The sequence below is a fragment of the Alligator mississippiensis genome, chromosome 2 (assembly GCF_030867095.1).
Source record: "Alligator mississippiensis isolate rAllMis1 chromosome 2, rAllMis1, whole genome shotgun sequence".
In the NCBI taxonomy this organism is placed as follows: Eukaryota; Metazoa; Chordata; order Crocodylia; family Alligatoridae; genus Alligator; species Alligator mississippiensis.
The window spans coordinates 146,357,807-146,371,570 of record NC_081825.1 but is presented as its reverse complement, the minus strand read 5'-3'; the positions used below and the strand labels follow the sequence as shown (position 1 = coordinate 146,371,570).

Below are 13,764 nucleotides of genomic sequence, written 5' to 3'. Positions count from 1 at the left end.
ATGTGACTTAAGCTATTTTTTTGGCTTTTTAATAGATACTAAAACTTTCCACTATGCTGTCTCCAAAATTTATTACTGTAGACAAAAGCAATAATTTCTGTGGTACAGATTCCTGATGTTGAGCTTGCTGCATGAGCATGTTACTGATTTCAGTGGGATCTCTTCTGGGGTAATTACTATACAACATCAATAGAGAGTATCAGTAAATTACACAAGGAGTTGGAATTAGACTCCCAGGGTGACAGTCTGATGCTATTGATTTCAGTAAGGCCAGGATTTCGCCCCGGTCTTTATGTTCCTCAGACACAATCACTCCCCCAACCATGCCCTACCCCAACTCAAGATAACACAGAAGTCCCTGAGCTGAGAGCAACAACAGACACCCCTCTCCTTTCGCTCTTGATGGGCTACCATAAGATGATGTCACTCTTTCAACCTGAGTCCTGCATTTGGCATGTTTTTAACTAGCTGAGTAAGGGCCTTTACTAGGGGCAGAATCAAATTCAGTGTTCATCTCCTTGGAAGACCAGCCCCCACCACCAAGCCCAGGGAGTTTTAGACGAGCATGAACACCATTCGGGTACTTAAAATGTTAAAAAGGCATTATATCACAACACAGTGGTTGTTGCAGTAACATCCTCCATTTAGCTGATGCATGTGGTACTCTGCATTGGCTAAAATGGAGCATTAATAGTAAATGCATTCAGTGGCAGAATAATACAGACCAAACGAATGACAATACAAGACTGAATTCAACCTTTCATTAATCAAATGCCTTGGTGATTTTTTTAAAACAGATTTCTTTTGCATGTATTACTTGCTCTTGTGTTGGGAGGCATTTAAAAAGTTAATGCTGGAACTCTCACTGCAGAATTGTATTTTAATCTGTGTATGCATATAGGAAGCCTTGCTGACATCTATGTGAAGTCTTATGGTTACATGCCTTGCTGAACTGAGGTCTAGATGAATGCTTCTGCTGAAGACTTTTTCCATTAGATGTAACTCCTCACTTTCACCCTGGTTGCTGAGAAGCAGCCCTATATAACATGTATAAAGTCTACAAGAAGGAAATGTGAAGCAGTGTGGAATAACTAGCTTAGTGTAACACCTGGACACACACCCTGCTAGAGAGGCACTGCACCAGCATAAAGCTGAATTTGCACTGTACTGTACCAGTAAATGGTGATGCTACCCCTGCAACTCTGTTACCCTGCCATACATACTCTTTGTGCAGGTTGCATTGTAGCAGCCATGTCATTACTATTGTGAAAGTGCAGTGGTGTGGATTTCTCTAGGTTACCTGGGGCCTCACATAATGGCAGTTAGGGATGGAAGAGACTCATTCATTCCCTGAGGCTCTCCCCCCTCTAGGGCATGGTACAGTCCTAAACAAAAGCATGTATCAGATATTAAACTTATCCTCATAATACTTGATCTTAGCCTAAAGGCTGACCTTGAACATCCGGCACCTCTGAGCCTCTTAAAAAATTTAAGAAGGGGGCAGGGAAATAGAATCAGTCCAAGTTAAATTACTTATTCCTGCAATCCTCAATTAATTGGAGGCAAGATGTGTTATAAGTTAAGGAAGAAATATTTCCTGCCAATGTAAAACAATCACACTGTCAAGGATCTGCAATACCCAAATCTCTCTCTCTCTTTCACTCACACTCTTGCACATGCACAGAGTTTTTCTCTTGTGTTGAGGGAACCATTCCAAAATTAAAGGAATGCAATTTAGGCAAGTATTTGATCTGAAGCTGATACCTATTTTTTACACAAAGTCTTCAGAATGCCATACATTTTTCATGCAACATGTCTGTCTCTGTACACAAAGGGGGTCACTAGTAACAGTGAACTACTTTCTTCCATCTGTTTCTCTGTGAATCTGGGTCATGCGTTTGACATTCATGAACTCCGTATTCACAAATCCCACTTTAGGATATAGAACAACAAATAGTTCTTCATTTTTATCAGCAGCCTGCAATAAGTGCATCAGCAGCCGGTACATAAAATGAGGTTGTGGAAGCAGTAAGAAACAAATACAAGGCATCACTGGAAATACGTAGATGGGAAATCAGATTTACTGACATCTAAAAACAGAAATAATATTGCCTCTGGGGATGAACGTACCATTGGAAAGAGCTTTAAAATTAGGTGAATGGGGGTATGCGTGGCTGATGTGAAGTTTATTGGATTTTTTTATGTTGTTGTTTCAATGGCTTTCTTGTTATTTCCACTCAGGTAAACTTTATTAACTGGTTCTGGAATGTCAGCTGCTGCATACACTAGTGGTGTTTTTGTTTAGTTGGAATCAGCTTCCAGAATGAAGCTTATATGAAATCCATTGTCTTTATAATAAAGTGCTTGGTTTTACTTTCTCAAACACTAAGCATTGATTAGATAGTAACTTACATTCGTTTGTCTAAAAAGTAGCTGTTAGGTTCTTTCTCTTGGGTGGGAGAAGGTTTATATCTTTTAATGTGAAATCCAAAGTGAATTGAAATCCTCCCAAATTCACAAGAAATTCTCTCTGAGATGGTTGCCTTTCATCTTGTATCCTTTGGACTCTTCACACACTTAGAATTAGGCATGTACTTTGCTGAATCAGGGCACTAGTTAGAATGAAAACTTAAGAGGAACTTCCTGCTACCACCAGAAGTACCATGTGAAACTTGCAAAGCAAATTGTTTTCCCTCTAGAGAACTATTTTAATAATCATATCTGAGGATGTAATGTTCTCCATGGCTACCCAGAACATCTTGAAGAACACTCATCACTGCTGTGCAAGCAAGGAAAATGAGTTACTGTGCAAGCAAGGAAAAGGAAAAGGAGAAGATGCTTCTCAGGATGCAGAGACACCTGTGATGTGGGGCAAAGGCAGGATGGCTCAGAGTCCTTTCATCGCCACTTACTTTGTTAGACAGTATAGCAAGTGCTGGATCCAAGAAAGGGCTTAGGTGTCTAGAGCCTGTCTATGTCCAAAATTGTGATCTATCAAATGCCTGCACAGTTGCTGCCTGTCATAGGAGGCACCAAACCTCACTAGGCCCCTGAGTTTTGCTTGCCCTCAGCCATATGGCCGCAGAAGCAAGCTAGGAACTGAGAAGTAATTCTCCTGAAGGGGACTGCTCTTTCAGGGGAAGCAAGACTGGGCTGCAGAGAGGAAGGCAAGCTGGGCTTTTCAGCTTGATCCTTCCCCCTGAAGTGAGATCCAGCAGGTACAGCTGCAAGGAATGAGTACAACCTGACATGGGGAACAATGGAGGGGTTTAACTCCAACCCCTGAGCCACTGTGGGGGCAGGATCAGTCCCCTCATAAAAACTTGTCTGCCTTTGCATGATACTAGTTGCTTTTTTTGTTTGTTTGTTTGCCACGGCCTCTGAGTGTCTCTCCCTGCTCTGTTCGCCTGCTGTGGACACAGCAAGCCTGGCCAATGTGTGGCCATCACAGGCAGAGCTGTGCTCGCTCTCTCCCCTTAAGAGCTCTGTGCGGGGCTTTCATTGGCTGTAGCTATGCAGGCCTTTCTCTCCCTGCTTGCATGCCCCGCCTGCCTCTGTTGCTGTGCGGAGTACAGTCCAGTATCATCATGGAGGAGAGGCCAGCAGCAACAGATGCTGCTCTCCTGGACTTGCCTTTGTGAGGTTGGGCCAGAGCCACGCTGGAGGGGGGTGGGGAAAGCCCCCCGGGAACAGCAGCCATTGCCTCACTTTGGAAGACCTAAACCACCCAGCCTCCTCCTCTCCTAGCAAGGAAGTGTGGGCTGGCTGAGCTTTGGCTGGTGCTCTGAATACAGGCAGCCCTTCTGTCTCAGCTATGTCAAACGAGGAAGACAGCTGTGGGATGGACAGAGAGGAGAAAAGCCCCCTGTGTGATGGCAGAGAGGAAAGTCCCCTAGCCAGGGCAGCACCAGCAGTGGAGAGAGCCAGATGTAGCCAGGAGATTGTCTGGAGAAATGTCATCCTGATGACCCTGCTTCACATCGGAGCTGCCTACTCCCTCTGCCTCATCCCCAAGGCCCGGCTGCTTACACTGATTTGGGGTGAGTCTCCTCTGCTGCTGGAGGTGTCTGTTATTTCGTTACTGCCGTGCAGAGAGATGCCTCTTTGTCATGGGGGAAGAGGGAGGGTGGGAGGGGGCGTGTTGCATGTTTCTGGCGTCCAAACCTGGAGTATTAAGTGCTGCATTTCTCAAAGCGATGGGCAGGTGGAAGGGGGCAAGGCCCCACACCAGCCCCTGGCATCCCCCTCCATTGTGCTGATAATCCAGGACTGGGCCAGGGCTTTGGAGAAAGTGTTCCTAGCTTCCCCTGCTGCGTGTCACTATCCCCAGGGCAGGAGGCAGGTAAAATGTTCTGTGTTTCCTCATGAGGATTGAAATTACTCCAATGTTTTGGGGAGGGGGAAATAAAAATGGTCCAGAAATGTCTCCCCTCCGGATGGAGGAGTTCAGCTGCCTGCTTGTGAGTCCCTTCCTCCAGGAGGTCACCTGGACTAGCTGTCCTTGCCCACCTCTTAGCACTAGGCAGCTCAAGTTCCCTTCTGAATCCACATCTTACAATGGACCAGGGCGGGGGGCTGGAGCCGTGCTAAGGGTCTGTTCCTATCTACATGAGCACCTTGCATTGCAGTCCCTGGATGCTGAAGGCTCTGAGCACCTTGCAGAATGCCAGGCTAAAATGCCTCCTAATTTAGTTTTGTACCTGAACCACAATCAAGGCTGTTGCTACTTATTTCTCTGGGGAATCCTTACTTCCCCCACCCCAGCCTGGCCCCTGTGCCAGCCACACCTCCTTTCAAGTGTCCATTCTCAAGAGATGGTGCTCACTGGCCGGCATGTCCCTGAGTCACTAGCTGAGAAGCCCCTCTGTTACTGGGCTGGGAATGCACCACTCTGTCTCCAGTCTCACTTCCAGCTGTGTCCTCAGAGCACTTGCCCATGGGATCAGGACGCCAGCTTATCCTGTGATCATTCGTTCTGGTTTGGCTTCCTGTGCTCCAAAGGGCCTAACAGCCCTAGTGACTCTAGTTGGCACCTTCCCACCCTGAGTTGCTGAAGCGAAGGCACCAGAGCCTCATACATGAGTGTTGGACCCTAGGGGATTGGGATGGGGGAGAGCTGGGCTTGTTCACAAATTCTGGACCAGGCAGAAGCACAGCCCCCTGAGACTTGTCATGGCCCAGCTGGCTTCCCCCTGCAGCACTGAGTCCTCCCGCTGGAAGTTCCTGGGGCTGCCTGCTCTTGGCAGGGCCTCTCAGACAGAGCCTGGGAAAGTGGAGAGGTACTCGCAGGCCCTTGCTATTTGGTTTTGGGGACTGAAGTGATTGTGGCTGGTTTGCCTCCCAGCAGGTATGCAGGAAACAGCATCACTGGGGTCTGTGCACTGCTCAGCCCTTCCCTGTGCTCAGACAGCTTCTGTCACTCTGTTCCCTCATGTAACTCGTTTCTTTGTACTCCCATGCAAGTGTCTCCTGGCACTCAGCAGAGTCCTGAATTTGAGCAGAGAGCTGGCCAAGATGCCCCTTGAGGTCCATTCTGACCCCATTACTCTAGGCGTTACCCAGGCATGACATCTAGGGAAAACCAAGGGACAAAACAGCTGAACAGCAAAGAGCGTAAGTGGCAGAGTGAGGACAAGAACTCCAGCTCCTCAGCTCCCCAGTGCCTAGCTCTGATCCTTCCACCTCAATGGAAGCATTTTTATCCCCTGAAAAATGCCTGTGTGGAAAGAGGAGGGTCACAGGAGGGCACAAATATGGCAGCAGCATGGGAAAGGCTGTACATTGGCAGAAGATGCCTACCCTCCTGGATTCCATCTTTGCTCATAAGAGCGGTGGCGGATTGGAAGAGCCCTCAGACCTGCCAACAAAAGGCAGGACAAAAATTAAAATCAAGTGTGGCATCAGTTTGGTTCAGCCTCTGATGTGGCATTTAGGGATGTAAGGGGCCTGTCTTTACCCTGCAAGGAGGTGCAGCAGGGGAGGTCGAGTGCAGTGGTCCTTTTTGTCTCTAGCTGCTAAGATCCTGGCCAAAATCATCTTATGAAAGAGGTGAAGCAACAGGTTGCATACACAGCCTCTAGTGAGCTTCTTGTGAGCTCTTGGGCTGTGGTGATATGGACCATGGGAAAGCCTCAGCCTAACATACCATGCAGGGTCTAGTCCTTTCCAAAGATCTTGCCATCCCCAAACACCAGTTTCAATAGAGAACAGAGTGCATGGGGGGCAGGGGGAGGTTTTGCCTGCTTCTATCCTGTTGGGCTGTTGTGTTAGTCTAAATCATTTCTACTTCAAATCAAACCCATACCTGAAAGTGCACAGGGGTGTTGCTTTAAAGGTTTTGAAACAAAGATACCTTAATACCTTTTATTTTTAATAATGCATGCGTGTGTATGCACACATGCATGGAGTAGAGGCAGCCTGTGTCCCAAGAACATTGGTGAGGAGACACTCCATTGTATTGGATATTGAGGCGTATTTAGTTTTCTAGCTGAAGGAGTTTTCAGGCAGGTTATTTTGACATGCATTTGCAATGTCTGTGCTGATTCAGCACTATGTCTGTGGCACTGATTTCATTTAATCGTTCGTACCTCTGGCTTTCAGCCCCTGCCTCCCATGCCTTCCTTTCCAGTGATTCCAAAGGGGTTAGTTACATTATTTCTCCCTCTGCAACCTGTCCAAACTCTCTCTCTTTGGGCACCATCAAAGATAGTGCCGCTTGCTCTGGCTCTGGCTATGTTTAGGGATGGGTGGATGTACTAAATCTAAACTGAGAGCCCATGCTGATGCCCTGGTGTCAGCTGCAGAAATAGAGCAAACCCTTCCATGAAACAGCCAGAGCTCCCCAAGCAGAATTGCTGTTTCCAGCAAGTCCTTTTGCTCATTCCAGTTGGCTGTTTTGGAGTTGCATGTTTCTAAGAACCAGCTGCTGAAAGTTCAAAAGGGAGACGAATCTGTTCTAATTGTTCATAAATCTCCCGTTCTTTTGTTTTTCTAACAATATGGTTGTTCTTTAGGTGGCATTATTCATATCATTTCTAGTATTCCAGTTGCTCTACAAACAGATTAGGGCCACTCTTTCTTTTAAAAAAAAAAAAATTCTTCTTTTCTTTCTCAGTTTTCTTAAAGTGAAAGCTATGACTGAAACAGCTGCTATCTATTAATCCTTGTAGAAAGCATGTTTGCTTTTGCTTTCTGCCTCTTTTTTGCTGGTCTCTAGACAGCTACCATTTTCTATTTTGGGAGGGTTTAGAAATCCACCCTCTGCTGTATCTCTTGGGGAATGCTATACATGTCTGAAGTAGCAAAGATCAGAAATCACACAAGAGTTGTAGGAGTTCAGCAGTGAGACAGGCATCACTCTGTTCTCTGAGCTGAGATGACTTATAGCTGACCATAAGAATGTAAGACCAAAGGTTTGGCTTAGGAAGGAGATCACTGCCTTTACATACAGGTTTACTTCGTTTTATGCTGTACATGCATTTCTGGAAAACAGCACATAACTCGAATTCGCATAAAGGGAACCCACTTTACATTGTAACAAATAGGGATGTGTTCTAAGACCTTGACTGTTCTGAACCCCAGACCCATTTCTACCATTTTTACAAGACAATTTTGGTTCTCACCAACAGAAGACAGTACACACAAGCACAGGGTGGTGATGAATGTTATCATAATGGGGATGGCAACTGCAGAAACACATGTCGCAGACAACGAGTGAGGAGCATAGATCCATACAGGAGACTATATTTTGGTGCGTGTCACTCCCACAATACACTGCACAAAGCAGCTGACTGTAGGCTTCCACTATACCAATCAGATAAGAGTGAATTTATCTCGCATATGACAGATTTTTGGTATAAAAAGGGTCATCGCATAAGAGTGAATTTGCGCATACAGAACCTGTATAAAGCAAGGAAAACCTGTAGTTCCTCAAGATGGCCATCTCCAGTGAGGCATGGTGCTCAAAGGAAATAGTATAGGTAAGCAAAATACCATATGCATTCAACAATTCTTTGTGTCTGTTGGGGACCATCTGATTGTGTGGGTTTACTGCTGCCCTCTGCTGCAGAGTGTTTGGACATCTTCTGGGGTCTGGGTGTGCATGGATGTGTATATGTGTGTGTACATAGCTATGTCCATGCCACCTATGTGCTGCTCCTAGTTGCTTAGCCATGAAGCCTGCCTTGTCATCAGGGTGGCCATCATAGAAGACTGTCTGGTTGTCCTCTGTCCTCTATTGATACAAAACTATACGCCTTTATGTCCTCTATTTTTCTCTTGAAGAGAAGCAGAAAACTGGAACGTCTTCTATGATGGCCACCCTACCTGTCATGCATGCTTGAAAAGGAGGCAATGTGTCCACTTGAGAGTGGCACTGAGTGAGTGTTCTCCACTGCCCTTAGTCTCTCTTTTGAAAGCACTTATCAGCACGTGCTCAGCCCAGCTCTAAGAAGCCTACATTACCTAATTTCTGGGATGTGGTCTACAGGGAACAGGATGGATTGTGTGTGCTGGGAGGTGCTGCAGACATGCCTTGTGAAGCTGTATGGCCTTCTGCTGGCTAACCACTGGGATAAGTCCTTAGCACTGATAGCTCGTTGAAGCTCTCTTTTAGCACAAAGGCTCTGAGGCCTCATTTTGAACAAGAAGAGGAAAAAATGCTCACCAGGCTATAGGCTGAGCCACTGCGCAGAAAGGAATGCAAGATTTATGGGGCCAGAATCAGCACCAGAGATACTTAGCTATACTTTTAAGAAAAGCCTTCTAATCTTTTCCCTACATTAGGTAATAAGCCAAAAAAGGAGCACAAATTTATTCTCTCTCTTTTCTGGCCATGCCATCTTTATGGCTTTCGTGTTCTGTGGCTTCTGCTTGGTGGATACAGGTATCTGAATCAGCCCTGTGCTCTCCTCTGAAAGGCAGTTATGAAATTGTTAGGCTAGGACTTGCAGGACTTGGGTTCAGGTACCTGTTCTGCCACAGATATCTGGTGTGACCTTGAGCAAGTCAAAGCCCCTGCTTGACTGTGCTGTGGTAGCAGAGAACTCAGTCTCAGTGCTGAAGCAGTAAGTCCTGCCTATCTGTTTCTACCCCTAGTGAGGACATCTCAAGGGTGCTGCAATCACTTGCCCTTGAGCATGCTAGAAACCTAGCTTCCAAGCATGGTACCAAGGGTACCTCCAGGCTATTCTCAAGGCCTTGATTGTGCCAGTGACATAAATGGAGCTGGAGTGGGTGGGCAGAGCATATTTTTGCGGAAGTGACTGAGCTCTCCAGTGCAGTGGTGTAGCCAGATTCTCTGTCTCACATCCCCATCTGCAAACAGAGGGAAAATAATACTTCCTACCTCCTAGGTGTACAAGGATAAATGAAATACCATGTACGTATTCCCTACGCCGGAGGGCAGGGAACAGCTGCAAGCAGATCTGGACAGGTTGGACAAGTGGGCAGAAAACAACAGAATGCAGTTCAACAAGGAGAAATGCAAAGTGCTGCACCTAGGGAGGAAAAATGTCCAGCACACATACAGCCTAGGGAATGACCTGCTGGGTGGCACGGAAGTAGAAAGGGACCTTGGAGTCCTAGTGGACTCCAAGATGAACATGAGTCGGCAGTGTGACGAAGCCATCAAAAAAGCCAATGGCACTTTATCGTGCATCAGCAGATGCATGACGAATAGGTCCAAGGAGGTGATACTTCCCCTCTATCGGGCGCTGGTCAGACCGCAGTTGGAGTACTGCGTGCAATTCTGGGCGCCACAATTCAAGAGAGATGAGGATAACCTGGAGAGGGTCCAGAGAAGGGCCACTCGTATGGTTAAGGGCCTGCAGTCCAAGCCCTACGAGGAGAGACTAGAGAAACTGGACCTTTTCAGCCTCCGCAAGAGAAGGTTAAGAGGTGACCTTGTGGCCGCCTATAAGTTCATCACAGGGGCACAGAAGGGAATTGGTGAGTATTTATTCACCAAGGTGCCCCCGGGGGTTACAAGAAATAATGGCCACAAGCTAGCAGAGAGCAGATTTAGATTGGACATTAGGAAGAACTTCTTCACAGTTCGAGTGGCCAGGGTCTGGAACGGGCTCCCAAGGGAGGTGGTGCTCTCCCCTACCCTGGGGGTCTTCAAGAGGAGGTTAGATGAGCATCTAGCTGGGGTCATCTAGACCCAGCACTCTTTCCTGCTTATGCAGGGGGTTGGACTCGATGATCTATTGAGGTCCCTTCCGATCCTAACATCTATGAATCTATGAATCAGCTATCACAGTATTGTGTGCTATGTAGGTACAAGTGGTATTAATAACAGTGTAAACATTAGCAGGCACATGCATGTAATTTCACATCTCAAAGAACTGGTTGCAGCCTTCACATCGTTTTACTCCAGTGCCAGTTTTGCTAGCGTTTGTGATCCTGTTCTACTGTAGGGGTGTGCCCAAGCAACTCATGTCCTAGGGTGACCAGACTGCTAAGATGAAAGCCCAGTGTACCTGCACATGAAGGGCTGTGGGGAGAAGATTTTAGCTGGGTGATAGAAAGGTGCCGATATCTGGGTGGTCTGAAGCCTTCCTTTGGTCCTCCTTCTCCCATGTTCCAACCAGCAGCTCCATCCAGTGTAGATGCATTTTGGAGTGTGTCTGAATCTGAAGTGGATGCACTTGTATCATGGCCGTACAGAAGGGCAATTTGTAGCTGACAGACCTGCACAAAGCAGAACAGAGGTAAGAAGTTCTGTCTTCAACAGAAAGGGGGTTCTCAGTGAATTAACACATGGAAGGAGAGAAAGAATATTCAATTCAAGAGTGGACAGAAGCACTTTGAAAGAGAACTTTGTCCTTTGAGGGTCAATTTGCAATTGCCCCTTTATCCTCAGGGGAATGTCTTTGGCAGTGGTCTGAATTATGAATGAAGAAACAACAAAATATAAATACAGGCAGTCCTTGACTTACAACGTTTTGAGTTACAACATTTATAAATTGACACCCTATGTCAACTTTACAATGCCAGTTTCGACTTACAATGCTTGATCCAATGTAATGCCATGCCAGCGAACAAGTTTGCTGCGTCACTCATCTCCCTGAAGAACATCTGTCCAAACTTCCTTGGACACTTTCTTTAAGAAAGCAGACAAGACTCCAGAAAATCCTGCAGCCAAGACTCCTGAGAAGACTCCAGCCAAGAACCCTTCAAAAAGTCCAACCAAGAGCCCTTCAAAAAGTCCAGCAAAGTCACCTCAAAGAAGTCCTTCTAAATCAATATGATTGCTATTGACAATATAAATATATTAATGTAGCTATATTGCTCATCTATAATTGATTGAGTACAAAATTCTGGGGTATTTTTGGTGAAAATAGGGTATCAGGCCTTGGTTCAGGAACCAATCCCCCATTTATAACATTGTTTCTCATGAGAAAATTGGTTCTGAGTTACAACGTTTCGACTTAAGACACGGTTTTCAGAAACCAGTTGTGTCATAAGTCCGAGGACTGCCTGTACATGCATCAACTTTAGGGCTTGGGCTTGATCTTCCCTTCCCCAAAGACCTACCCTGTAACTAGAGGCATGAGGTGACAGGTGGGCACAGAACACAGTAGGGAGAAGGGAAAGAAGGCAACAGGGGAAATCATAGGAACATCAGTTTGCACACATTAACTGAATGAACAATATAGAGGAACAAGAGATAAGCAGACCTTGTGTTGGATGGCTATGGTGGCCATGTATGTTCCAATAACAAATAGCAGTGAGAGTGCAACTAGAGAGCTGAAGGTGAGCAGAGCCTATGGAACAGTAAAGCTCTCCTAAAATATATCAGCAGAAAATGTGTTTTGTGTAAAAGAGGAGCAAAGAGATCCTGGGAAGTTCTGGTCAAATGTGCTGTATTCAGGTAGTGAGAGGATGGTGGAACAGGACATTCAGCTCCTAATATTGGGCAGTGTGGACATGGCATGTTTCCTGCAGATGGTTGGATGAATCTGAACCCAGTTGCCCAAGCTTTAGGATAGCTGAGATCTGAATCTTAATGTGAATCTTGCCATTCAGAGGTAAATTGGAACCACTTAGGTCCACTCTTTCTAATGGCCTGTTTTCCTCTCAGTGACGAAAGCTTACAGCCATCTTGGGACTTTGATGTGGGCCCAAAGAAAGGACGACCTGGCAACTGGTATCCAGGATAGAGTGAGGTTTTATTCCTTAACTCTTCCACAGACTTCTCCTGTGAACTGAGGCAAGTTAGTTAGGCTGGAGTTTCTAAAACTCCTGGACAGGTGTCAAAACAAGCAGCCAGATCTGTGATAGAAGCTCAGTTCCTTGGAAAATGTAGCACTTGGTTTCTCTGTGGCTCCATTCCCCATGATACAGAGGACATGATGACTGGTTGTGTAATGTAGCACCAGATTTGTGTCACTACTGATGTTAGAGGGTGTTCTCATAAGAGGAGTTTCCCTTCACTCAGACCATTCTCTCCTTTATTCTTTCCCAGAAATGCCCAGATGCAGTCAGTCTGAGGCAGTAGCTTCTCCGCCCCTCTCCTTCTCCCCCCTAGGCTTTCCTCCACCAATCTCCTTCCACTCCCGGTTAACAAAACCAGCCATTCTAGCCAAAAGGAGCCCTTGGCTGGACTCATTTCCATTGGTAATACTGTATATTGAAATTTGTCCAGCTGTACATAATAGACAATAGAAAAGTCAAGCCAAGCAAAAACTCAGAGTTAGTTGTTTATTCAGGATCACCTAGACTCCCCTTCTGCCACCACCTCTTGGCAAGCAGCTAGAGAGATGCATTATTGCTTTTAAACCATGGTTGCTGGGGATGCAAAAGGGCTGCCTGAGTTGATCTGGGTGACTCAACCAGAATTCCAGTTAGGGCCCTGGGAGTGCTGGAGTCAGAGATACATTGCTGTTTACATGGGACATGGATCCTTCCCCCATGTTTGAGCTGCTTTTGGTTTAGGAAAACTCTACCCTCCCCCATCCCCCCTCCATCTCCCCTCTATTTTGGTTTAGGTTTGAATCTGACCCAAGCAAAACATAAATGGAAACCACCCAAGATGCTCTCTGGCCTCTGCAAGTGCTTAGGGACATTGATGTTCTCATCAGTTTCACTTGCTGATGGTAGCAGTGAAACTGACCAAAAACACCAGTGTTGTTGAGTAGCAGCAGGGGGCAGCTGGGGTTCCCTGCCTAGGACTGGCCAGCAGGACTGAAGGCTGGATTCTGTCTGAACTCTGCTTTGGGTTCAGTGAAAGCCTCACAAACATAAGCTGTTTGTTTGGATCGTGGAGCTCTGCTATCCAAAGCAGAAGTTGCTGGGGATTATGACTAATGTGCAGAGGCTTCTTATGCTCTCTTGCCCCCCTGCCAGGGCCAGCCAACCTGGGACCCCATCACAGAGGACAGGTAGGAAGCTGCTCATCTTCCCTCACCTTGGTGCCTTACTATCTCATCTAGTTACCTGATAGCTACAGCACTAGAGGATTCCTAGACCCTACTGATTTATTAATGTGTGTGCTATGAGAGTGCCAAGAGGTCCTAGCAGGATCCTCGCTGTGACTGAAAATGCATAAAGTACATAGGAACAGGTGGTCCCTGTCCCAAGGAGCCTGCAGGATGAGTTTTCCCTTTTGTGTTGGCTCTGACCGTGGGCTTATTTTGTCTACCTCTTGGTGTCCAGTGAGACCGTACCCAGAAGTGAGGTGGATGGAGTGGAGATCTGTTTGATGCATGGGGATTAATGCCTATCACTCCTACATGTGTGAATTAGCATGGCTAGGAGGGA

At 46.4% G+C, this 13,764-nt stretch overlaps 1 protein-coding gene across 2 annotated transcripts in view; it reads left to right on the top strand.

The window, feature by feature from the left end:
* The first annotated feature begins 3,571 nt into the window (after nucleotides 1-3,571).
* SCD5 (stearoyl-CoA desaturase 5) overlaps nucleotides 3,572-13,764 on the top strand; it is an 80,874-nt gene continuing 70,681 nt past the window's right edge. The window contains exon 1 of one of the 2 annotated variants that reach the window (XM_006271162.4): nucleotides 3,572-4,040. In XM_006271162.4, coding sequence (XP_006271224.1) covers nucleotides 3,815-4,040 — 226 coding nt within the window. In that variant the 5' untranslated portion in view covers nucleotides 3,572-3,814. The remainder of the gene's footprint in view (nucleotides 4,041-13,764) is intronic. The other variant, XM_019483929.2, reaches the window with a different exon arrangement.